The following is a 23,891-nucleotide window of genomic DNA, read 5'->3' as shown; positions in this document are numbered from 1 at the left end:
GGAAGTGGGGGGCGCTATGGGGGACTTTTGGGATAGCATTGGAAATGTAATTGAGGAAAATATGTAATAAAAATATTAAAAATCAAAAAAAAATTCATCTCCCATATGTGAGAAGGAGTCATCTCACTGACTCCTTCTGTGCCCCAAAGAGGTGGACTGACAGCTGATGGGTCACCTGTGTCTTAATAACTATGGAGACGGTGAGAATGGAACAGTCTCAGTCCAAAGGAAAACAGGCTAAAGGAAACGTAGCAATATGCATGAAGCAGTCTGTGAAATAGGAAAGGAAAAAAAATCCCAGAGATAAGGCTTGGGACCATACCTCACGGCCAAGAGAACACAGTAGGCAAGTTAGTGGTGCGGGAATGTAAAAGGGTCAACATAGACCCTTTTACAACAACATGTATCACTCAGGCCCTGGCCCTCAAGAAGTACAAAAGACAGAAAACACCATTTGTATGTAAAAAGATGTCTGTGCCAGTCTCACACATGGGAGAAAACGCCACCCACCATCTGTGCCGTAATGATAGCTGTGTGCTCTATGTTCAGTCCTGGGGTCTTCAGGGAACACAGAGCCTATGAAGACAGGTCTTTATGCTGGGTCATGGGCCTGTGGGAAGTGCATGTCTCACATGCATACCATGTACTTACAGTGGCCGAAGGATGTTCCTCAGGACAGCCTAAACATCCTGCACAAAATGACTGAGAGCATCCCTGGGTTCAGATTTGGGGGATTTTTTTCCGACTTTGTAATGTTTACAATGTACATAATGAGACATGCTTGGGATGAGACTGTAACACGAGAATTCATGTATGTTTTCTAATGAAAAGCCCGGGAGGGGGGTAGCTTAACACACTTGTGCTTTGACCGTGGCCTGTCTCAGGGTGGTGGTGTGATGGTTTCTGCTATAGCCTTATGTCAGCACTCAAGAAACAAGCTTTGGAGTATTTAGGACTCTGTAATTTCAGATTAGAGACACTCAAACCATACTTCAAAAACTAACCCTGACTATAATTTTTAAGCTTTAAAACAAGTAGGGGAGAAATAAGGGATGCCACCATGTCCCTCCAGTTGGACTTCCACAGCAATGCTTCTCCGATTTGAATGTGCCATCTGGTTGAAATGCAAACAGGTAGTTCTGGGGTGCCCCCTGTTGGGCCCATGTTATAGGTCAAGGGCAAGTTTTATACAGAAAGTCTACCAGGAGGCCAGGGTGCTCGCTCCAATCCACCCCTGCAACCCCCTGCCTCCTGATTCATTCTGCTGTAACATTGGTTCTAGGCAGTGCTGCACTAAACACGCAGATGGGGCTCCAGGAACTGGGCAGGGGCCTCAGACACACTCTGACTCTCTGTCCTAGACCAGGCTTTGGACTGTTCCTGGCACAGCTTGTCTGTCCCCAGGGGAGTAAGATTCCTTTTAGGAACACAGCTGTGATTTCAAATGAAGCACCTTCGAAGTATCCAGTGCTGTGCATTTTCTAGAGAATCTGGTTTCCAAGGTGATTCCAGTGGATATTTATGGCTCAATTTATTCACCAGTGGATGTTAATGGCCCAGATTCAGAATTCCTTGTGTGAGATGAGCAACTCGGGACAACAGGATATACAACCTATCTGCATGGCAAGACCCAACAGAGCCTTCCAGAGGAACACACAGCTCATTCATTCCTGGGGGCCTGGGCAGTCTGGAGCTAGGTCCTCTAGGCTCTCTCTGGACAGGATTAGTCCATGGATGGACAGACAAACTAATGAATACATGACTACAAAAGCAATAATAACAAAAGAACTGAATATAATCATTAACTGGCTCTCAGAAGTTTTTCCAATGTCTTGGCTAAGAGCATTGCTTAAAGGACACCCTGGGCTGAGAGACTGAAGCACCCGCTTTTCCATTCAACACTTTTCTCTGAAAGAACAAACTTCCTTCTTGTCTCCCATGATGGCTTGAGGCGTCCCCCAGTTCCACTTGCCACCAACACTCATTTATTTAACCATTTGCATTCACACACACACACACACACACACACTCACCCCAAGCACTCTAATCCAAAGGTCTATGGAATTCTATTCACCTTCATTCATTCATCTGGTTATCATGAAGGAAAGCGAAAACACAACAGAACAGCACCCAGGTGTTCTAACTCCGTACCAGGTTCCAAGATAATTTTTTTCCTGACAGACCCTTGACGGGGAGGCCACTTATTACAACAAAACACAGTGTGTCACATGATCTACATCCCACGCCCATTCCTGCAGTGCCATCGCTGTTGTTGGGGAGAAGCCCATGTTCTGAAAACGAATGAATAAAAATGTGGGTATTTTGGCCTGAAGCCCAGACCAGAGCCCCAAGCCCCTGCCTCCAACATTTACGAGTACAATAGAGTTTATGCCTCACAGTATGCCCCTCCCCATGAAGGCAGAACTGCTGTCGATGACAGGGCACCCCGAAAGTGAAGTCAGCTGGCAATTACTAACTCAATGAGAATAAAAGGCACCGAAATGTGTGGCGAATCCCACAGCAAATCAACGTGATTTACAGTCCAAGCACAAGCTTTCACCCCTCTGTGTGTGTGTTCAATTCAGTATGTATTGAACAAATATTCAAACTCATGAAATCTTCTAGGGGAAAATAATTAAGGCTTTACAAACCAGGAAAGCTGTCCATATAATGGGCCAAAGAGAAGTCCTTTATACAAATCCAGTAATTATATCTCCTTGTACGCGCTCACAGTGATTTCTTTTTCTGTTTTGTGTGGGGGTGGGGTGGGGTGGGATGGTGGTTTTTTCAGATGTGTTTATTAGACTACATACTTGCTTTGATGTAACTAAAATAAAGCGTGATTGTGGTTCTATCCCTCGTGTTAGTATGCACTTCTTCTCTATGACTTGGTCACATTTCGAAATAGTGATTTCTTTTTCCAAGACAGTAGTTTCTCACAACTAAGCGCCCATGGGGTCAAGATGGCTTTGGAGACGTTGCCATGGGCACTGTGAGGTAGGGAAGTACGTGAATGCCTGCATCCCTTTACCGCCATCCTGACCAGGGTCCTGATGGCCTGAGGAGGCCACCTCAGGTAATCAGAAGAGTAGCATGGATCCTCTCCTACCGTGAGCTGAGTCAGGCAGTGGAATACAGCCTGGGTTCAGGGCATTTCCTCGGAGATCAGAGCTGCCAATCAGCCCTTTGGTGGGATGGGTTCCTGAATTTAAGGGATGGATTCCTTAAGGTGACAAGACATTCCTTGATCATCATGGTTACTGGACAATTAACTTAATTCACAGTGTGAACTGGGTAGTTGCTAGCTCCCCCTACCCCACCCCACCCCTCCACCTGTCATCACCCCCACCACCACCATGGGCTTCACTACCTACTGGGTGATATCATACTCTCTAGGGCCACCCCTTCCCTGGGGTAGTTAAGGCATACCTGCTCTTGGGGCCACTTTGGCCTCTCCTCTGGGGTCCTGGTCTTGGTCTTGAGTCCTCTCTGGGAGTCTCCAGGGTGCTTAACCTCAGGGGGAAGGTTCAACGACTTGGGCCTTGCTTCTTGCCTACCAGGTCCATGGCCAGTGTCACTGGGTGGACAGGCCTCAGTGGAATCCCCGGGATCCAGCTCCGGCATGTGCTCAGGGCTAGCCTCGCTGGCACTGGTAATACTGGTCATGCTCAGGCTCATCTTGATCTCAGCCACTATCTGGTCGATGTCTTCCTCCTGCTCCTCTAGGTCCCCATCCCCACGCCTCATGCGATAGGGGGAAGCGCCACCTGTGTTCCCATTGGTCTCTGGGGGGTAATAGTCCTGGTAGCTCTCCTTGCTGGAACAGTAGTGGCCATCTTCTTCCTGGTCATGGACCTCCAGGACAGTAGGGTCATCCTCTGGGATAGGCAGGTGGCCGTCTGGGTACTCCTGGCTGTTTTCAGCCCCGTGGCTATGAGTGTGAGGGCCCACTGAGTCTGTCCAGTCCTCTACCGCCTCCTGACACTCATCGGTGTCCACGGGATGTGCACCGTGGGCTATGTATTCCTCCCCATTACAGTCCATGCCCTCCAGGTAGCTGTCATCTTCAGGACAGTAGCGGATGTAGTAGGTGACACCCTCCTCCTCCTCAGGGAGCCCCTCATCATAGTCCTCCTCCTCAGATGTGTTGTTCACATAGTCAGAGCTGGAGTCCCCATCAGGACTATGGTTGTGGCACTCCTGTTCCTCGGGCGTGGGGCTCTCTGGCCTCAGAGTGCCCAGCTCCAGGCCTGTAGGTACATAGCTCTCCAGAGGCAGTTCTGTGTCCTCACTCTCAGGCTCCTGGTCATGGGGGATAGGACCTGGCCTGGCCCTGTGGTCCAGCATGCTGCTTGCAGTGCTCTGACGCTTGCGGTGGGCCATGGCAGACACTCACACAGCCATTGTTACCTAGAAGCAGCCACTGTGGAAAGGAAGGCAGAGAGAGCCTCACATTAGACCATGGCCAACCCAAGACATGTGCCACTTGCTATGTGACCAAAACCACATTGCTATATTTTGACAGCATACACTGTGACAGCTGTTGACCCCAACACACCACATAAAGATAGGCCTGGACAGTCCTGAACTTACTATGAGGACACATCCTGATACAGTTGCACGTATATATAAGATCTAATATGAGATATATCAAATTATATATAGTTTTGTTATGTTTTTTGCTTTTAGTTTTTGAGACAGAGTTTCTCTATGTAGCCCTGGCCATCCTGGAACTCCCTCTGTAGACCAGGCTGGCTTCAAATTCATAGACATCTGCCTGTGCCTGTGCCTCTGTGCCTCTGCGCCTCTGCGCCTCTGCCTCTAGTGATGGGATTAAAGGCATGTGCCACCACTGCCCAGCTTAAAGTTTAGATTTTTAAAGTTCATAATTTATCTCCACCAATACTTTTAAGAAACTGAAAAGATTAATGGGATAATTTTATTTTGGATTTTATGACTGTAGTTTATAGCTAAGGCTTCTTGAAACTCAAGGGAAGTCTGAAAAATTCACTGGTTATTTCCAGTGCTGTTTCAGAATTGGGTGTTTGAGACTCACTGGCAAAGTAGTTGACGAAGGAGCTGGTACTTTAAAAATAAAGTCTCTATAAATTCTGGAAAAACATTTATCAAATGAATGAGTTGTTAGAAACTTTTAAATTCTTGCTAACAACTTCTTTATTAGTCATTTTTTGCTTTTTTTTTTTTTGGTTTTGTGAGATAGTGTTGGCTGTCCTGAACTTGCTCTGTAGTAGATCAGACTGGCCTCAAACTCGCACAGATCCTCCTGCCCCTGCAGGATCAAAGGCATGAGCCACCAGGTATAGCCACTTTGAGATATGAAACACGTTTTGTGCCCAAAGTAACAATCTTGCATTGTGATTATAAGACACACTGAGAAAGTCATTTGATGCTGAAGTAACTATCTAGTATATAACTATATATAGTCCTATAACTAAATTAACATTTCGCTTTTGTAATGGATTAATTTTCTAACAAAAAGGAAAGAAAGAAAATGCTATAAGTAAAACATAAATTCAATCCATCTAACCTAGAGTATAAGTGCTTCCCCTCCTCCACCCCAAACACGCACAGAGTCCTTGCATTCACCTACCCTTTGGGAAAATTCTATAACACAAGGTAGATCCCCCACTAGTCAAGGAATAACTCATGTGGATTTTCAATGCTGTGCTGGTGGTGAGAGGCAGGGTGGATGTGTGGCTACCCTGGTACATATTCATAAGCCTGAGTCCTGAGTCCTAAGATGGGCTGTGTGCACACAGTCATAAGCCTGAGTCCTGAGTCCTAAGACTGGCTGTGTGCACTAGCCTTTGTGGAAGCCTAGCTCTCTCCCACTCCAGTCTAGGCTATCTGTTCTCCCCTAGCCCCGTGCCATTTTAATTGCAACGGCTGTGAGATTTTAACACCAGAGAAGTCAATTTTCTCCATTATTCTCATTTTTAAATGGCCTCTAGCTATTTTCACATTCCTCCTCCCCGATGAACTGAAGAGCTATTGAGTCCAAACGTCCTCCAGGATCCCATTATCATTGAGGTTGGTATAGCCTTCAATTATGCATTATTTTAGAGAAATTTTCAAAACTCACGATGTTGGATCTTTTTATCCAATTTTGCGGCACAAATAACTCCACATTTACCTAAGTCCTAAATGGATCTCAAAGGCTTTGTAGTTTGCTTCAGATTTATCAGCATCCTTTGGTAACTTTATTCTCGCATTATTCTTGTGTTACAATGAAGTTTCTCTCCCCTTATTTACCTGGTTGTTGCTGGTATATATACAGAAAAAAAAGTACTGGTTATAGGAAATTACATATTACTAACATATACTTATTCCTGGTTGATTTTAGTTGATACTGTTATGTCCCTAGGCAAATGACACCACTCACATGTCCTCACAGACTTGCTTCTCCTTCTCATCATGCGACAACCTTTGCTTATTTGAAGGAGAAGTGTCTTCCACAGGCTTCTGTGGTTGAACACTTAATCACTGGTTAGTAGCACTGTAGGGGAGGTTTAGGGGGTGCAATTTTGCTGGAATCAGCCCACCACTGGGGTGAGCTTTGAGTTGAAAGACTCTGTGCCATGTCGTTTGCTTCCTGCTTGGGCTTTTGACTCAAGATGTGATTGCCTAGCTTCCTGTTCTTGCCACCACACCGTTCTGGTCATGATAGAACCTCCAAAATCACAAGTCTCAAATAAACTCTTTTATAAGTTGATTCTAGTCAACTTAGTATTTTTTTCTCTTTTTTGTATAACAATAAGTTTATTGATAAAATTGTCAGGAAAGGAGGAAATCTTTTACATCACTCTCCATAATAGTAAGTAGCATAGGTATTGTGTCATTTTTAAAAAAGATAAAGTGAAAAAGAATCATTATTGTCTAATAACTATAATTATTATTTTAAGTAGTAAATGTACATGTACTGAAATTATGATGGTTTTAAAAAATTATTTATCTGTTTACATCTCAAATGCTCCTTCCTCTCAGGCCCTCTCATAGAGTCCTTTGCCCCATCTTCCCTAAGAGGGTAGGCCACCCTGTGTACTCCCCCCTACCCCCCGGTTCATCATGTCTCTGTAGGATTAGGTATATACATCCTCTCTCACTGCAGCCAAATAATGCAGGCTTGTTGGAGAATGGATTCTAAAGTCGGGCTACAGCTTTAGGGATAGCCTATGCTTCAATTGTTGGGAGACCCACATGGATACAGAGCTACATGTCTGCTACATATGTGCTGAGGGCCTTCATCCAGTCCGTGTAAGCTGTTTGGTTGGTGGCTCAGTCTCTGAGAGCTCCCAGGGTCCAGGTTAGTTGAGTCTGTTGGTCTTCCTGTAGAGTTACTTTCCAATTCAGGGTCCTCAATCTTTCCCCCCAACTCTTCCATAAGAGTCCCTGAGCTCTATCCAGTGTTTGGCTGTGGGTATCTACATCTGATTAGAGCCTCTTAGAGGACAGTTATGCTGGGCTCCTGTCTGCAAGCAGAGTAGAGTATCATTAATAGTGTTAGGGATTGGTGCTTGTCTATAGAATGTGTCTCAAGTTGGGCTGGCTATTTGTTGGCCATTCCTCCAGTCTCTGCTCCATCTTTGTCCTTGCATTTCTTTTAGACTGAACAAGTTTTGGGTCAAAATTTTGTGGGTCGGTTGTTATTCTTCTTCCTTTACTGGTGGATAAGACTGTATTCTAATAGCGTTTTTTATAAAAAATGAATTGATCCAAGAGCATAACAAATGCACCTTCATCTAATGGAGAGAAGGAGGCAAGACTTGACCACTAGGCTATCTCTCCAGTCCTAACACACCCTCTTATTCCTAACCTGAATAAAATCTTTATGCTGTACTTTACTGAAGCAAAATAAGTAATATTTTAATTACAATGGTTTAAAAAACAACACAAATAAATGACAAACAAATATCAGAATATTAAGGAAAGATAGCTTTGATATTACTGATATTTTTTTTTTATTTTGCTTTGAGCCGCGATGTGATTCAACTGGGCACTGGTATGGATCTGTTGGGCATTGGGCTATAAACAGACAGCCTAGTTTCCAGTTGAGGCTAGATGTTGAACCCCAGGACTGGTCGTGATAATTCACCTACATGGAATGGAAGGAGTTCTCGCATATCTTCTGGAATCCTGGCTCCTGTCTAAGTTACTGCCCCCTCAGCCCCCATAAGAGAACCATGGCTAGTAGTCATGTAAGCAATGTCCCAAGCTTCTGACCTTCAGGCTAAACTCCTCCCCAGTTACCTAGCAACAGAGAAGATAGCAGCATAACCATAAAAAGGGGTTGTTTGGCCCCTCCTTGCTCTCTCACTTCTCTCTCCTTTCTCTTTGTCTTCTCCTCTCCTCTCTCCTCTCTCTTCCTCTCTCTCCCTCTCCCTCCCTAGCTTTTCTTCTCTCTCTCCCTTTCCCCTTTGTCTCCTCTTGGCCATGACATCTCTCCCCCCCCCACCCCCGCCTTCTCTCTTTCCCCCTGCCTTTCTATAATAAAACTCTAAAACCATAGACAGTCTCTGCTCATTAAGGCCTGTTGCACAGACTCTTGCCTAAGTCCTCTTTCCCATAACCCCTGGGTGATAAGGGTGTTGCCCTGGTTGAGAACTGCCCCTTGTCTAGTGGGGTCAGAGGCTTAGATGCCCACCCAGGGCTGAGTGGAAAGCGTTTGGCAGCCTTCCTGCATCTGCCTGCCCAGAGCATAGGAGGAACTCTGGCTGGGTACAGGCTATCCTCCCCACCTCCTTTCCCCTAGGCCCCTTTCAGTTCCCACATGGATCTAGTTTTTGTTTATTTTTGTAAATGTCTCACTATAAAAATGTGTCTGTGGCTTTTGGGTTTGATATCATAGTTGTAATATGGGTCTCCTTTCAGTGGCTACAAACAAAAATGACCCATGGTGGCAAACTAGGAGGGAGTGGATCTTCAAAGAATCTCAGGAATTCAATTTCCATGACTGGGCACCTTCAGTGTAAAGAGGGTACTCTCCTGATGAAGACAGACAGGAAATCCCTTGTTCAAACTCAGAAGTCAGGATTTTTTTTTTTTTTTTGAGACTTTGGGCAAATTATTTCAGATGGCTTCTCCACTTAGGAAACTGGAAATGCTGTATCTGCCTGAAGATCTTTAAGAGACTAGGGCCCCTGCCCCATCAGCTGTTACGTATTAGTGGACTCAGGATGGAGAGAAACTAGGATGTAGGGTCTTGGGCAGTGGTGAGTATGGCAGGTGTATACAACTTGGAGACTGTTTCATAGGACAGCACATTTATTGAACTGCCATCATCAGAGAACTCATCAACTAGTGGACAGGTTTCAATTGCTTAAGTGCATACCACCATGTCTAGGGGTGCAACTACCTGGTGGGGACAGCTTCCCTGTGGGAAGCCTCCAAGAGCTTCTCTCCCTTCAGGAGGAGAGAGCCAGAGGCTGAGCAATCCTGCATGCTGTCTGCAGCAATGATATGGGCAGTTTCATATTCAGGAGGTGGCTGCTTCTGCGTGGTAGTTATTTTCTGGTGATGAAAATGGTGATCCGGTGCTCTGTGCATTTAATAGGAAAGGAGGAGCGTCATGTGATCCAGGCAAAAACAGAGGGAAGGAGGAGGATGGTGTGATGCAGGCAAAGGCAGCTACTCCAGGCTCTGTGGTGTATTACAGAAGTTCTTTATTCTGCTCATTTCTTCACACGGCTGAGAGCTTGCTCGAAAGACAGTTTTGTGTCTTCCTCTTTTTCTTTTTTTTTAAAGTGCATTTTACACTTTTATTTATTTATTTGTGTGTATGTGTGTGTGTGTGTGTGTGTGTGTGTGTGTGTGTGTGTGTGTACAGGTGCCTACAGAGGCCAGAAGAGAGCATCTAATCCCATGGAGCCAGAGTTATAGTAGCTTAAGATGGGTGCTAGGAACCAAACTCAGTGTTCTGCAAGAACAGGAAGTGTTCTTTAAGTGCTGAGCCATGTTCTTCAGCCCCTCCTCTTCTCCTATAACACAACACTACAAGCAGTAAAAATGGTCCATGAGTTTTATTTTAGTACCTGCATCATAGGTCCTAAATGAATAGACAGTCTGTCATACATAGACTGCATGGTTGAGTCCCCCAGAAGTTCCTATGGTGAAATCCTAACCCTAAAAGGATGGCATTAGGAGATAGAGATTTGGGGGGTTCATGTCTGAAAAGATGAGCCTTATAAAAGAGGGTCAAAAGACCTGTCTTATCCCTTCCACTATGTAAGGAACCAGTGTAAAGAAACCATCTATAAACCAGGTGAGAACCCCCTCAAATATCAATACACCATCATTTTGATCTTAGACAGTCCCCTTCCAGGCAGCCTCTGAACTATAAGATATGGATGCTGCAGCGTGAGTCACGCCTACCTGCAGTCTCTTTGTTAGAGCGGCTTCTACTGATAAAGAAACCACCCCCCTGCTGGACCACAGGGTACCCTGATCTTGCATAGGTGATGCTATGAGGCTTCCTTAACATATGCCAGAAACCATTCCCCCTCCACAGGTCCTCTGTTCAGAATACTTAAAAACCTCTGTTGCATTTAGTGGCCCACAATCCTCAGAAGAGCACAGGGAGGAGTGTGACCAGGAGAGAGTTAAGTGCACAGGCACAGGGGTCCAGAGGCTTCCTACTGCAAAGCATGTACACAGACATAGTGAGTCCTTTGCTTCTGATTAGTCATATTAAAGACAGATCCTTCGTAACAGACCATCTGGAAAGCTATTTGAATGTTACAGGAGAAGCACGATTACCCGCTACATGTCCAAGAAAATGAGACCCCGTGTCCAGACTCAATTAATTCTGTGACAGCACATAAATCAACAGGAAACACAGCCTCTGACACGGCCGAGCCCTGGCCTCCTGAAGCATCCTAATGAGACGGGATAAAGGCTCATTGTCGACAAGAAAGAGCTGCGATGTCCTCCTTACACGTCACACTTGTCTCCTGTATGGAAGAATGCACTAGCTGGTCCTGAGCAGAGTTTGTGATGTGGATAAGACATGGACACAGCCAGGCTGGTGCCAAAACCATTTCCATCTTCCAGGGTGGCCTCAAGTGTTACAAAGATAATACGTTTGTGTTTCTTTCTAGTGTGACTTAGCTGCGTTGACTATACATGATTCACACTGACATAGCTTCAGAGTACACTCATACAATACAACCAGCCCAAACGCCCTAGACAGAAGCCACCAGATAATTATTTTTTTTTCTTCAAGATCCCAAGCAATTCAAGTTCAGAGGAGCCAGTTCATAAATTCTTCTTTTGGAACCTAGGCTGATGTCTACCACTGTCAAGCAAGACTCTATAATGTGCTTTTCTTTGAAAGCACAAGACTGTCTAGACCACAGTAAAGCTTCATTAACAGAATCCTATTTAAACCAGTGTTGGCATGAGCACCAAGATGAGTGCATGAGAATGGAAACATTCACAGAGTTTAACACAGAGAATGCAGAATGGATGTACAGAACTGAGAAAACACATAGACACATTAGCAAGCAGGGCCTTTGAGTCATAGGACAATGACATTTACCCCCTGGCTTCCTTCATTTCTTCATGGTACTACTATAGCCAAAATAAAAAATCTAGAGTCCCTCTGCAGGCCTTATGGAGCACAGGCAGGGACACTGTCGGGTGGCATTTCTAAAGCAGGAAGCACGGTAGGGTTTTGGACTAACTTGTGCAGGCTAATTCTTCTTGCCTTCCAGATGTCGCTATGCTCAGCTGGCTTTCCCACCACATTCTTACCTCAGAAAGAGTAAAGATGAGTGGTCTAAAAATGCAGTCACAAACTACTGTCAAGTCCACTCAATCAGCAGCAAGGCCACAAGAACTGATTTTCCAGAATCCCTTTGTGTAAGCTCCACAGAAGCCATAGTTAACGTCATACAGGTCAGTGACAGGTAATGTGTGGACTTCTGCCCAGAAACTTTAGGATCCTCACTGGTAACCTATACCTAGGAAAAAACGTGATTTTTCTCACACAAAAACTTCTCAGTAACTTGTGGGAAAGGTAGTGGTTTAGGAAAGTTAGCCTCTGAGAGTCACATTTGTTCTGCATGCTGTAGGTGCTACGTGCTCAGTCTTGAAAGTCTTTCTGAGGCCCATGATAAAAGTTTGGTCTACAAAATAGTACTACTGAGAGCTGCAGACCCTTTATAGAGGCCTGGCTGTGTCTCATTTAGGTCGGTGCTCTTCGAGAGGGCTATTGGACCTCTAGTTCCTTCCTCTACTTGTCTTGTGGTTCCTGGCTATCAACCTTTTGTGTGTATAAGTTGATCGTGGCAGATATTTGTTACAGGACTGGGAAGCTGACTAAGGCTGGAGACAAGCAAGAGTGATGAAAAGGTGGTAACTGACACAAAACAGGCCGAACACTCTCCTTTGTCTCAACATGGTTGAGAAAAGACTTCTCCAAAGAACAATAATGTTGCTGCTAACTACAACCATCCCTGAACCTATTCTCAGAAACAAAGAAGTCTAGCATTGTCAGAGAAAACAGCTACAAGATTGCATAGCTTTAAAGGGTTGTTTGTGCTCTTGTCCTGCTATTTGCCCATATTTTCAAGCACATGCATCAAGTAAAACTTAAAAAATACTGCAGGTACATGTTGGGTTCCATCCCCACCCCCATCACAAATGCACATATGAAAGTCAAAAGCCACAAGGCCCTGATCTGGGATGACAGCGTTGGAAAGGAAACTTCTGGAGACAGCTCTAGAAGGGAAAGCAGGACAGATCCCCTCCTGGAGCTCAGAGGGAACTGACCTACTGACAGCACCTCGATATTTAGCTTCTAGAACTGTGAGGCCATTCTGCTGTTTGCTTTACCACTGTGGGGACTTTGTTATGGTGGCCCTGGCACACTAGCACTATCCATAAGGATAATGTGACCATCACTCAAAGTTAGCTCTCCCAAGTCTCAACAAGCAATCAGGCTTGTCTTTGCCTGATGTTTCATCTGTTCAATTCCCTTGCCCTTCTATATAAATTTCAGATGTAATTTTCCAATATCTAACTTTTTCTTTAGAGATATTTTATTAGATATTTTCTTTATTTACATTTCAAACGTTATTCCGTTTCCTGGTTTCCACTCCAAAAACCCTCTACCCCATTCCTCCTCCCCATGCTCACCAACCCACCCACTCCCACTTCCCTGTCCTGGTATTCCCCTGCACTGGGGCATTGAGCCTTCACAGGACCAAGGGCCTCTCCTCCCACTGATGCCCAACAAGGCCATCCTCTGCTACATATTCAGCTAGAACCATGGGACTCTCCATATGTACTCTTTGGTTGGTGGTTTAGTCCCTGGGAGCTCTGGGGGTACTGGTTGGTTCATATCATTGTTCCTCCTATGGGGCTGCAAACTCCTTCAGCTCCTTGGGTCCTTTCTGTAGCTCCTCCATTGGGGACTCTGTGCTCAGTCCAGCTGAGAGCATCTACCTCTGTATTTGTTGGCCACTGGCAGAGCCTCTCAGAAGACAGCTATATCAGGCTCCTATTTAAAGTCCTATCAGGCATTTGATTGACTAAGGTTGCTTTGAGTCCATAGAACAATCTGGGAGAATTTACATCAGAACTATATTGAATCTTCAGGTGCATAAATGTGACAAATCTTTTCATTTATTTAGGTCATCTTCCCTTTGTTTCAACAGCAATTTATCCCAGCATGCACACTGCACGTTTTCTTAATATAATTACTCTCTCCCTCCCGATGCCCCTGTCTGCCTTCTTTCTTTCCTTCCTCATGTTATTATAAATGCCTTTTTTTTATTACAACTGGCTATTGAGTTTGGTATAGAAATATCACATACTATTGAATATTAGCCTCACTAAAATTATTCATTAGAACCAGGAGGATTTTGTAGATAGTAAGGACTCTTCTGACAATAATGCACACACACACACACACACACACACACACGCGCGCGCGCGCTCACGCACACGCACACGCACACACACACACATACACACACACACACACATACACACACACACACACATACACACACATACACACACACATGCACATACGCACACACGCACACACACACACGCACACACACCCGCCAGAGGAGCTGGCTTAGCTCATCACATTGTGTGCACAAAGACTTGGCAGAGACAGTATTTGTCCTTCTTCCCTCCCCCCACCCTGTCCATCCCTACCCCTCCCTCCTTCAGTCCCATCCTCCCTCTTGTCTGTCTCTTCATTCCTTGCTCCCTCCCTTTCTGTCTGACCCCATGTTCCTCCATTTTTCCTGCCCTCCTCTCTTCCTCCCTCTAACCCTGTTTTATGGGTTATTGGGGGGCAGGGGCATGAATGGATGTTGGATTTCATTGAGTGTTTCTACCCTTACCGAGACACTCATGGCTTTCTTCTTCTTACTGCTACCACTAATGAACTGTTTACTTTTGAATCCCAGCCATGTACTTCCAGGATTAGCCTATTTAGCAGCCGTGATGTATTTGCCTTAGGTATGCTGCACGCATTTTGTGGGATTTTTCACATCTATTTTCATAGGATAGCGGATGTGAAATGTTCTTCCAGTGTCTTTTATTTGTCTCTCCTATGAAAGCAATGCTGCTGTCACCTCTGAATTTCCTTTTCTGTTTCCTTAAAAGAGTCTATGGAGCATGGCTATCATCATAATTATCTTACTTCTTTTTGAAATATTTGGAAAAATTTGGCAATGAAGCCATTTAAATTAACTGGAATTTTTGGAAGTTTTTTTTAAACCATAAATTTGACAATTTTAATAGCTATAGGAAATTTTAGGCTATCTACTTTTAATGAGTTTCTTGGTGGTTCATCTTTTTAATGAATTGGTCCATTTCTCTGGGTAACAGCTTAGACCGATAGAGGGTATACATCTTTCATTCAGCAATATAAAATTCCCTCAAAACTCTATTTTAGTTGCATGGCACAAGTTTTAACATATTACAATTTAATTTTCACTTCTCTCAACCTGCTTCATTTTTGAGATTTCCTCTTTGACTCTCATGAGTCCTTTAGAAGTATGTTGTTTCATGTCTAAATATTTGAGAATGTCTTTATTCTACATCCTTCAGTTTAATCCCACTATGATCAAAAACATACGTTGCAAAATTTCAATTCTTTTATGCTTATTATGATATGTTTTATAATGCACACAATATGATCTACCTTGGTAGTAGCACTATACTAACTTCACAACATCTACTTTGCTGTAAATGGGAAGACTTTTCTATAGATGACCATAGAACATTTTAGTGGGTCAGTCTGCCCATCCGCTCTGCGTTTCCACTGACCTTGCCCTATTTGCTCTCCCACTCACAGACTGGGCGATACCGAGGTTGGTAGTTACCTGCTTCTCCTTGCAGTTCAATCAGCCTTTGCTTTGTGTATTTAGGGCCTCTGTTGTTAGTCACGTTCATACATATGACATTTATGCCTCTTGGGTGAATCAGACTTCTGTCATCGATAGGGGTCTTTCTTTACTGCTGGGAATTCTCCTTATCCTCAGGAAGACTTTCTCCAACACTAAAATAACCACTCCAGCCACAGCTCTGTAAGCTGAGGTAGGAAGACCTGTATCATTCACTTTCCTTCTATTTCAACCATGAACATTTTACCTCTGGTGCTGGAAAGAAAACCCAGAGATTTGAGCATGCTTGGCAAGTGCTCTCTCACCAAGCTACAGCTTCAGCTTCTACCTTCTTGCTATAAACTTCTTTAAAAGTGGTTCCTTACTAGAGAGTGCAGGGGGTAAGCCACTCTGAGAAGCCAGCCTGGTCACGGGCACTCTAGGTTGACTTTTAGGCCATTTACATTTAGTGTGTCAGTGGATGCGGTTGAACTGGGCTCTGCCTTTCTGTTATTTTCCTCTTTGTTTGCTTTGCATTCTTGTCCTTCTGCTTTGCCTTTCCTGTTTGATTTTTTGTTGTTCACAAGTCTTTAGTATTCCCTTTATTTACTCCCTGTTTGGCTTTATTTCTCCTTTTTGGGTTTTTTTTTTTTAAATACACACACATACATATATCCCAGTTCTCACTATATATCCCAAAAAGGTTTTAAAACTCTCAATTCCTCTGCCTCAATATCCCAAACACTGGGATTATAGGCAGGCCCTGCTACACGTAGATTTTAGTATAATTTTTTTTAATGCTTATTCTATGGACTGCACTCTCTACGCCTAGTGTTTTATGGTCTACTTTGAGTAAATAGTTTACCATTTTAAATATGAAAGCCTTACTACCATATGAACTTCTTACCCAGGTCTCTTACACTACACATCATATACGTTATATCTACATACATCAGCACACACGATGAAGGTCATGCTTAAGGAAGACACTCATATGCATGTTAAAGCGCCTAAGGAGTGAAGTCAGTCGATATTATCTAATTAGGTCTTCACCATTTACATTGCTCTTCTTTCAGTTCTAAGATTTCAAGTGCTTCTGCTCAGCTGGAAAAGTGGTCATCACACACGGTACTGATTAATATATGAGTGAGAGAGAGAGAGAGAGAGAGAGAGAGAGAGAGAGAGAGAGAGCTCTCCCTAGTGGCCTAGTGATACCATGTTTTTCAGAGCTTGTTTAATGTGTACTACAGGAATTTCTCTTTAACAAAACCCTTAATGACACACTTTGAATAATATCTTTAATTATGATCTGATGACTGCCCATGACTTTTTGAAGCCACTTTTTAAAGGCAGGGACCCTGCCAACAAATCCTCTGAGCTTCCTTCATCTGACAGCCCATATTTCATGTCCATTCCTGAAGGACTCATTCACTGCATACAGACTTCACGGCTCCTGCTTTGTGTGTGTTTTCATCTTAACATTAAAGACATCATTCCACTGACTTCTGGCCTCTCTGCTTTTTGAGGAGAAATCAAGTCACTGAGCCCCTGCTTCCTCACTTACATGAGCCTACTGTGATGATGTAATTAGTTTTCAGAGGGATGATAACTGTGTGTCTATGTATGGTTTCTTTTGGTTTATGCCATTCGGATGTTTGAGCCTCTGTAGTCTGTAAGCCTCTATCTTTCACATGAGATGTTTTAGGGCTTTTATTTCATCAAATAGTTTTAGTTTGGTATGGATTGTTGTTTGAAACTCTGACCTTGAACTTATGATCCCTCTGACTCTGCCTCCTGAACACTAGGACTGTGGGAGTGTGACAACACCACACCTTGATTCAGATACATGTGCCTGTGCTATCACTGTGTGTGTGTGTGTGTGTGTGTGTGTGTGTGTGTGTACACATACAGAGGGGATACACACAAACAGCTTTCTTTCACTCAGGAATTTCAATGATATGGATGCCAGCATTTCTGATATTATTTTAGTAGTCTCCAAGGACTTGCTATTTTTTTCTGTTACTAGGAGGTATTTATATTCATACTTACCACGTACAGTTAACTAACTCCTCCCTATGTCATGTCTGTTTTGCTTTTGATATCATCTAATGGATATCTTTATTTCACACGTACTTTTCAGTTTGAAAGTTTCCATTTTCTTCTACTTCTTTAAAAATTATTTTTAATGTCTTTCTTTCTATTCACTTAAAAAATTGCTCTAACATTTATTTCATGGAACACCTCAAAGTCCTTGATGATTGCAATGTCTAGGATACCCTAGGGTGACATTTATTATCTTCCCAACTTTGGGCTGGTCACCTTTTAAAATTAAATCAGTGACTGACTGGAGAATTATGTAGATTTTTCTTGGTGCTTTGAAGATCAAAGAAACTTGTGGCTTTCCCCAGACTTTGTCAGGATTCCCTTCTGAAGGTCTAGTAATGTGAATTTTCTTCTATTTGATTCCTTGAGCAGTCCACCCACTTAGATTAAGACGTCAGCTCCATTCTAGTATCTTTAGGAGGTGACTCTGATGCCAACTCAGTTTCAAAAGCTTGGTTGTGACCACTGAGTCTTTGCCTCTCATGCCTAGAGATTAAACACGGGCAAAGACTCATACTGCTCATACTGCAGATTAGTTACAAAGTCCTGGCTAAGGTTCTGTGGGTGCATTCAATGGATGCCACTGGTTGAGACTTATAGATAGGTAGGTAGATAGGTAGATCGGTATGTAGATAGTAGGTAGGTAGATAGTGGGTAGGTAGTAGGTAAGTAGGTAAGTAGGTAGTAGATAAGTAGATAGTAGGTAGGTAGGTAGTAGGTAAGTAGGTAGATAGGTAGTAGATAAGTAGATAGTAGGTAGGTAGGTAGGTAGGTAGGTAGGTGGTAGTAGGTAGGTAGATAGGGAGTAGATAGGTAGGTAGTAGGTAGGTAGTAGGTAGGTAGGGAGATAGTAGGTAGGTAAGTAGTAGGTAGGTAGGGAGATAGTAGGTAGGTAAGTAGTAGGTAGGTAGGTAGGTAGGTAGGTAGCTATACTCGCCAAGATTTCTTTCATATTGTCCAACCACCAAATGACTCCTTGCTCTGGCTTCTCTCGCCACACAGTTAGACCTTCTCAGAGTTTACCCAGTTCCATGGCTTTGTACAGCTGGATGTCAGGCTGAAGTCAACGTGGCATGGAGAGGGGAAGTTCCATGATGTTCACATCCTAATTAGTTGGCTTGTTCAGAGACAGACGAGGTGCTTCCTTCAGCCCTTTAGCCTGCTCAAAGTTTTCTGTCCTCTGGCCTCAAAGGCCCATTCTCAGGGTCTCACCCTCCCTCCTCATTAAGCAGTTTCCCATCAGAGCCAGCACAAATACTGAAGGGAAGAAAAAGCCTCAAAGCAGAACTCAATGCCAAAGCACTGGGCACCGAAGCGCTGGCCAACCTTCCCAGGGCATTTCCTCTAATTCTGTCCAGCAAAGAGACTAGTCATGGTGTGGTGACTGCATCTGAATAGTGCCAGGCGCTCTCCATTGATCTGTATATTGATTTGGGAAGGCACTTGAAGCTAAAATCTACATGTTTTTATTTCATTCACTTCATCAAACCAATGCAGCTGGCTTGGCTCAGCCGGGTAGCACGGGCACCAGCAGCAGCAGCAGGAACAGCCATACCACAGGGATATGGACAAATTCTACCAGCCCCGGGGACTTCAACCCAGGTTGCCTGTTACAATGAAGCCACCAGTTCTAAAAATATCAATTTGTGGGTCACATCCTAGCGGTAGTTCTGAGTAGTGTTCCAACATCTACATTGGAAGTCTCTGGGTGATTAGCACTTAGTTAAAGCTGAAGACAGAGTGAGATGTGGTAAAATCAGAAAGGGTCCATGCTGCATTAGGGTCCTGTAACCCTTAGGGGTATACATCTGCATCCTAAGAGGACAGGGAGGAGCTAAGGAAGGATGGGGCGCTGCTGAAGGTTGGCCGAGCATCCCCTCTTTACTCCCCTATGGCCATGAGCATCTGAGACCCTTGTCATGTGGAATTAGACACCACTGGCATGTGTAATGAGAAACCTCACTCTCTACTAATACGCATACCCTCCAAGGCCTCTCTGACTCTAGTCCCTTATACTAACCTACCATGTGGACCTCAGAATCAGTCCAGACCCTCAGAACCTACCCAGGCTCCAGCTCTCAGTCTTCATACACACATAAGGAGTATGGCTTTCTTACTACACCTTAACATACCACTGGAATAAGGCTGTATGATCAAGGGACACTTGAGGCAGGAACTCCAGCCCTAACTTTATCAATAATAGTGCCACTATCTCAAGTTCCTTCACACAGATGGCTAAGGGGCTGAGAGGTACACACATGTGTACATGTATGTGTGTGTACGTGTATATACATATGCATGTGCACATCTCTTCATGATCTCTATTCCAGGCGAAGGAGCTTGGTGTTTGCCCTCATGCTCAACATACTACTTCATTCCTATCATCCTAGGGACTTGAACCACAGACAGGGATACTAAACTGTCCTTCTGCACAGTATGGTGTTGGTGATTTGGCTCAGCATCGTGGAGACAGGATAAGAACCCAATCGATGCCATGGGAAAATATAAACACATTTCCTCCAACTAAGCATCCAGGATGGCCTATGGTGCCAGCTCCCACACTCTGTATCCTCCACATCTAGGGTCCATATCAACTCCCAGCCACCCTTCCATCTCCAGGGGGTAAGTTCTTCAGAGCTGCTACGGAAGAAGGTACTAGAAGGAAACTTGAATATGATGGTAGAAGGTACTAGAAGGAAACTTGAATATGATGGTACAGAGATAAAAATCACAGCACCAGCTGTCCAGCTGGAGCAGAGTCCCAAGGATTCTGCACAGGTAGCAGAGCAAGACAGGAGTTAGGGCATAGGTCCCAGTCCCTCCTGATGCCAGCTGCCTCTCTCTGCCTCCCCCAGGCCCTCACTTACAAAGGATCTTAATGACCTGCATTCCCCACCATGGTAACAGCTATACATGATGCCTTCACACCTCTGCAGCCTAAAGCCAGTGCAGCAAGAGCTGTGTCCCTTGTTAGCAGCTCTTCTCTGGGGCTCAGTGATGGCTGATAGCAGAGGAGATGAAGGAAAACTCAGAATGCTGAAATGAAAACTTTCAAATGGATACAGTATGGTCTATTCCATCACCTTGTCAAATCGGAATGACAATCTCCCAAGGGGGTACCTTTAAGTCATCAGTTTCGCCTTTCTTTATTTTTAAATCATCCAGTTCTATTTATGTACAACAGACTTTACACAAATGTTCCCTGTGGGAACAGAGCAGAAGACTCTCACAGAAGAGATGTGGGAGTGACCACGGCACTTCTGGTTATAAACACCACTGTGGTGAGATCCTTATGTCCTTGGGTAAGATAAAGGTGACTGCATCCTATGCCCAAGCTATGGGGTCAGCTTACAAGGAGCCTACCAGACTCTTCTGAGCTTATCTCTAGCACTGGGCTCAGGACAGCAGTCATCCCTCCTGGCCTATGTGCTCTGTGGTTTCCTGGGACATTCTCTGCAGGAGAGCATTTCTGCCAATGCTATCTTTCTCCAATCCCATGTAGAAATCTTGTGATTCGGGAAAAACATGTTCTCTAAAGAACAGCATGGTGGGAGCAGAGACAGTGGGCACTTTCAAGAAAAAGCCCTGGCTGTGACTTTTTATGACAAGAATTAAAAACAGAATCCTCTATCAAGCAGCAAGCCATAGCTGACAGGTTACAATGAAGCATGAGCCTGGAGTTTCACTGCAGAGACACACAGCCTTGGACTCTCCTACCTTCCTAGAACCTCTTGCTCCAAAGAATATTGCCAGAGCCAGGGGAATGATGTCACTGGGGATGGAACAGTTTGGACTTGGGAAAGTGTCCCTTCATCATCCTCCACTGGTCATACTTCATCTCAGTTCTCTCTGTCCCCTCATGCCACCTGCACATTTGACATCATCTTTGTGTGACAGCCATCTGAGAGCTGGAAAACTCCCAGGTCTAATGCAGCAGGGCTTGGGTGGAACTGAGAATTTGTGCTTTTACCATGGGCTCCGAATGCTATCAAGCACCACAGCTTCAAATGCAAAGTATCACATAGATTTCTTGTCACATGATGAGTGACAGGGGCCTCTGCCCATCTTTCAGCAGTCACATTTATGGAATTCATAATAAAAAGGCTATGTGGTTAGAGAGATGGCAGGGCAGTTCAAGGTGCATGATGCATGATGATGAGGACAAAAGTTCAGTTCCCAACACCCACAGTTGAAAGACACCAATAACCTGCAGATCTGACTCCCTCTCCTGACTTCTGTGGGTACTGCACACACATGGTATAGTTACATGCATATACTCACTGCTCCTACAGACATTAAATAAAAAATACATCTCTTTTATTCAAGTCTTTGATGACTTCTCAGAAAAGTAGGTAACAGATTCCAGATATGAGAGAGACTAAAATGTGATCCATCCCTAATTCCCACCATGCCACTGACCATGAGAGAGAACTCGTAATGTCAAAGGCATGTCCACTGTGATGAACAAGATAGAGCTGGGTGACAGGAGCCACCTGAATTAAAGTCCCATTCCTGTTTCCTGTCAACATCAGACAAATGTAACAACTCCCCAGATTATCTCACTTCCAGAATTTGAAGACTATTGGCTAAACATCCTATAGAACCCTTGAGTATAGCCCATGATATTTTCTCCCCTTTGCCTCCCTCACAGCATTCCTGGACTAGTGTTTGGCCTCTACCAGACTGAAGGGAAGACAGTGTCTCCAGGGAAGGAGGTTCAGATGCCCAGGGGGATCTGGCTTGGCTTCTTTTTATGATTCAAGGACAGGGCAAATGTCACATATCTTCCTGGAAGGTAGAGACTCCAAAATCTAGGCTACTGCTGTCCTTCTCCAGAGCCCAATGTCCTACCACTCAAAGATGTCAAGAGCAGCGGCCTTTACAGAACTTGCCCACACATGCCCACCAAATTCTATCACAATCCAGAGATTCAGAGCCTGGATGCCCACTGACAGCTGAGAAGAGACCCTAGGAGAGACAGAAGGGCAGGAGAATCCTTGCTGGCAGCTTGTGTGTGGAAGTAATCTCTATTCCTGCCTAATTCTCTATTCTATCGTTGTAATATAAAAGGCATGGCCAAGACTCTGAGATGAAAACACCCAAGGACACCTATTTCAGTGGTGTTTCAATGTGCTCCCTGGACCAGAAACTGCAGCATCATCTAGGAAATTGTCAAGACTGGAAAATTCTGGGTATCACTCCAGGCAAGCTGAAACTTCATGGCAGAATACTGCAATCCAGCCTCTCCCCCATCTGAGTCTATCTTAACATGTCATTACTGTGTTGGGATAGCAGCTTTGTGCTCTCGCCTGATTCTAAACATCACTCTTGGAATAAGCACATATATGTATGTAACCTTCCCATCTCTTGTCACGTAGTCTTCACTTGCTCCTTACTAACACCAAGTGAAAGCGATCGGCCTTTGCATAATAAGCAACTGGGTAACTTCTGCCCCTGGCTTCTGGGAGGGAGACCTTGAATCCTAGACATTTCCCAATAGAAGTGTTTCTGCTGCTAATCATGATAGGTCCCCAAATTTATAAATCAAGGCTATAGGCTGCTCACCCTTAAGGGACCAACCAAACTACTGCAGAGTTGGAGGCTTTGAATCTGAGGTACCTGATACAAGCTGACATCTGTAAGAGAAGACAAGGAGGCTGGAGATGAAGTTCAACCAATGACATAATCAATCATACCTACTCAATGAAGCCCCAATAAACATGGATGACAAAGCTCAGCTGAGCCTTCCTTAGTGGCTATACCTTGTTTATTATCACCCTTCAGGGCAGGGAGGAATCATAAATCCCTGAGAGTAATAGAAGCTTTGAGTCTAGAAGCCTCACAGCCTTTACTTTCCATGTCTCTTCTTTTATTTTTGGTTATAATTAGACCTTTAAGTTTAGTGTTTCCCTGGGGTCTTTCTGGAAAATCACCAAATGAGGATTGCTAGTTCGAAACCCAGAATCTGAGGTCTACTTGTCAGAAGTGAGGGTGGTCTTCAGAAAACTATCTTTTAATGTTTAGTTTGGCTAACCCTAAACAGCTGGCTCAACAGGTTAATAAGACCCACTGGTTTAAGAGGAGATGGAATACAAGGATGGTGGAGAAGGAAGAAGTTTTCTGGTGCATTGAGAATCTCAGGATATAAACCAAGAAAGGACTCATAAGGAAGGTGTTCAGCACAAGAGAGACATCCAAGAGGGAAGGACAGAGTGGCAAGTGCCTTGTCAATTTCTGGCTTCTGAAGGTGTTTTACTGCATAGCTTCTGAACCCATCCTATGCACACATATCACTTGAGCATCTTGATGATATTCCAATTCTGATCTAAAGTGTGGGGTGGGGACCAGATACAGCCACAGTGAGGCTGCTCAGACAGAGAGGGAAGGGAAGGGAAGGGAAGGGAAGGGAAGGGAAGGGAAGGG

At 44.3% G+C, this 23,891-nt stretch overlaps 1 protein-coding gene across 9 annotated transcripts in view; it reads right to left on the bottom strand.

The window, feature by feature from the left end:
* Apba2 (amyloid beta precursor protein binding family A member 2) overlaps positions 1–23,891 on the bottom strand; it is a 233,158-nt gene that overhangs the window by 56,941 nt on the left and 152,326 nt on the right. For all 9 annotated transcript variants that reach the window (XM_029480040.1, XM_029480035.1, XM_029480043.1 and 6 more), the window contains one exon: positions 3,430–4,423. In XM_029480040.1, the coding sequence (XP_029335900.1) occupies positions 3,430–4,383 (954 nt within the window). In that variant the 5' untranslated portion in view covers positions 4,384–4,423. The remainder of the gene's footprint in view (positions 1–3,429; positions 4,424–23,891) is intronic.

Source organism: Mus caroli, chromosome 7 (genome assembly GCF_900094665.2).
Source record: "Mus caroli chromosome 7, CAROLI_EIJ_v1.1, whole genome shotgun sequence".
Classification (NCBI taxonomy): domain Eukaryota; kingdom Metazoa; phylum Chordata; class Mammalia; order Rodentia; family Muridae; genus Mus; species Mus caroli.
The sequence above is the reverse complement of the archived record's forward strand: the minus strand, read 5'-3'. Positions and strand labels throughout refer to the sequence as shown.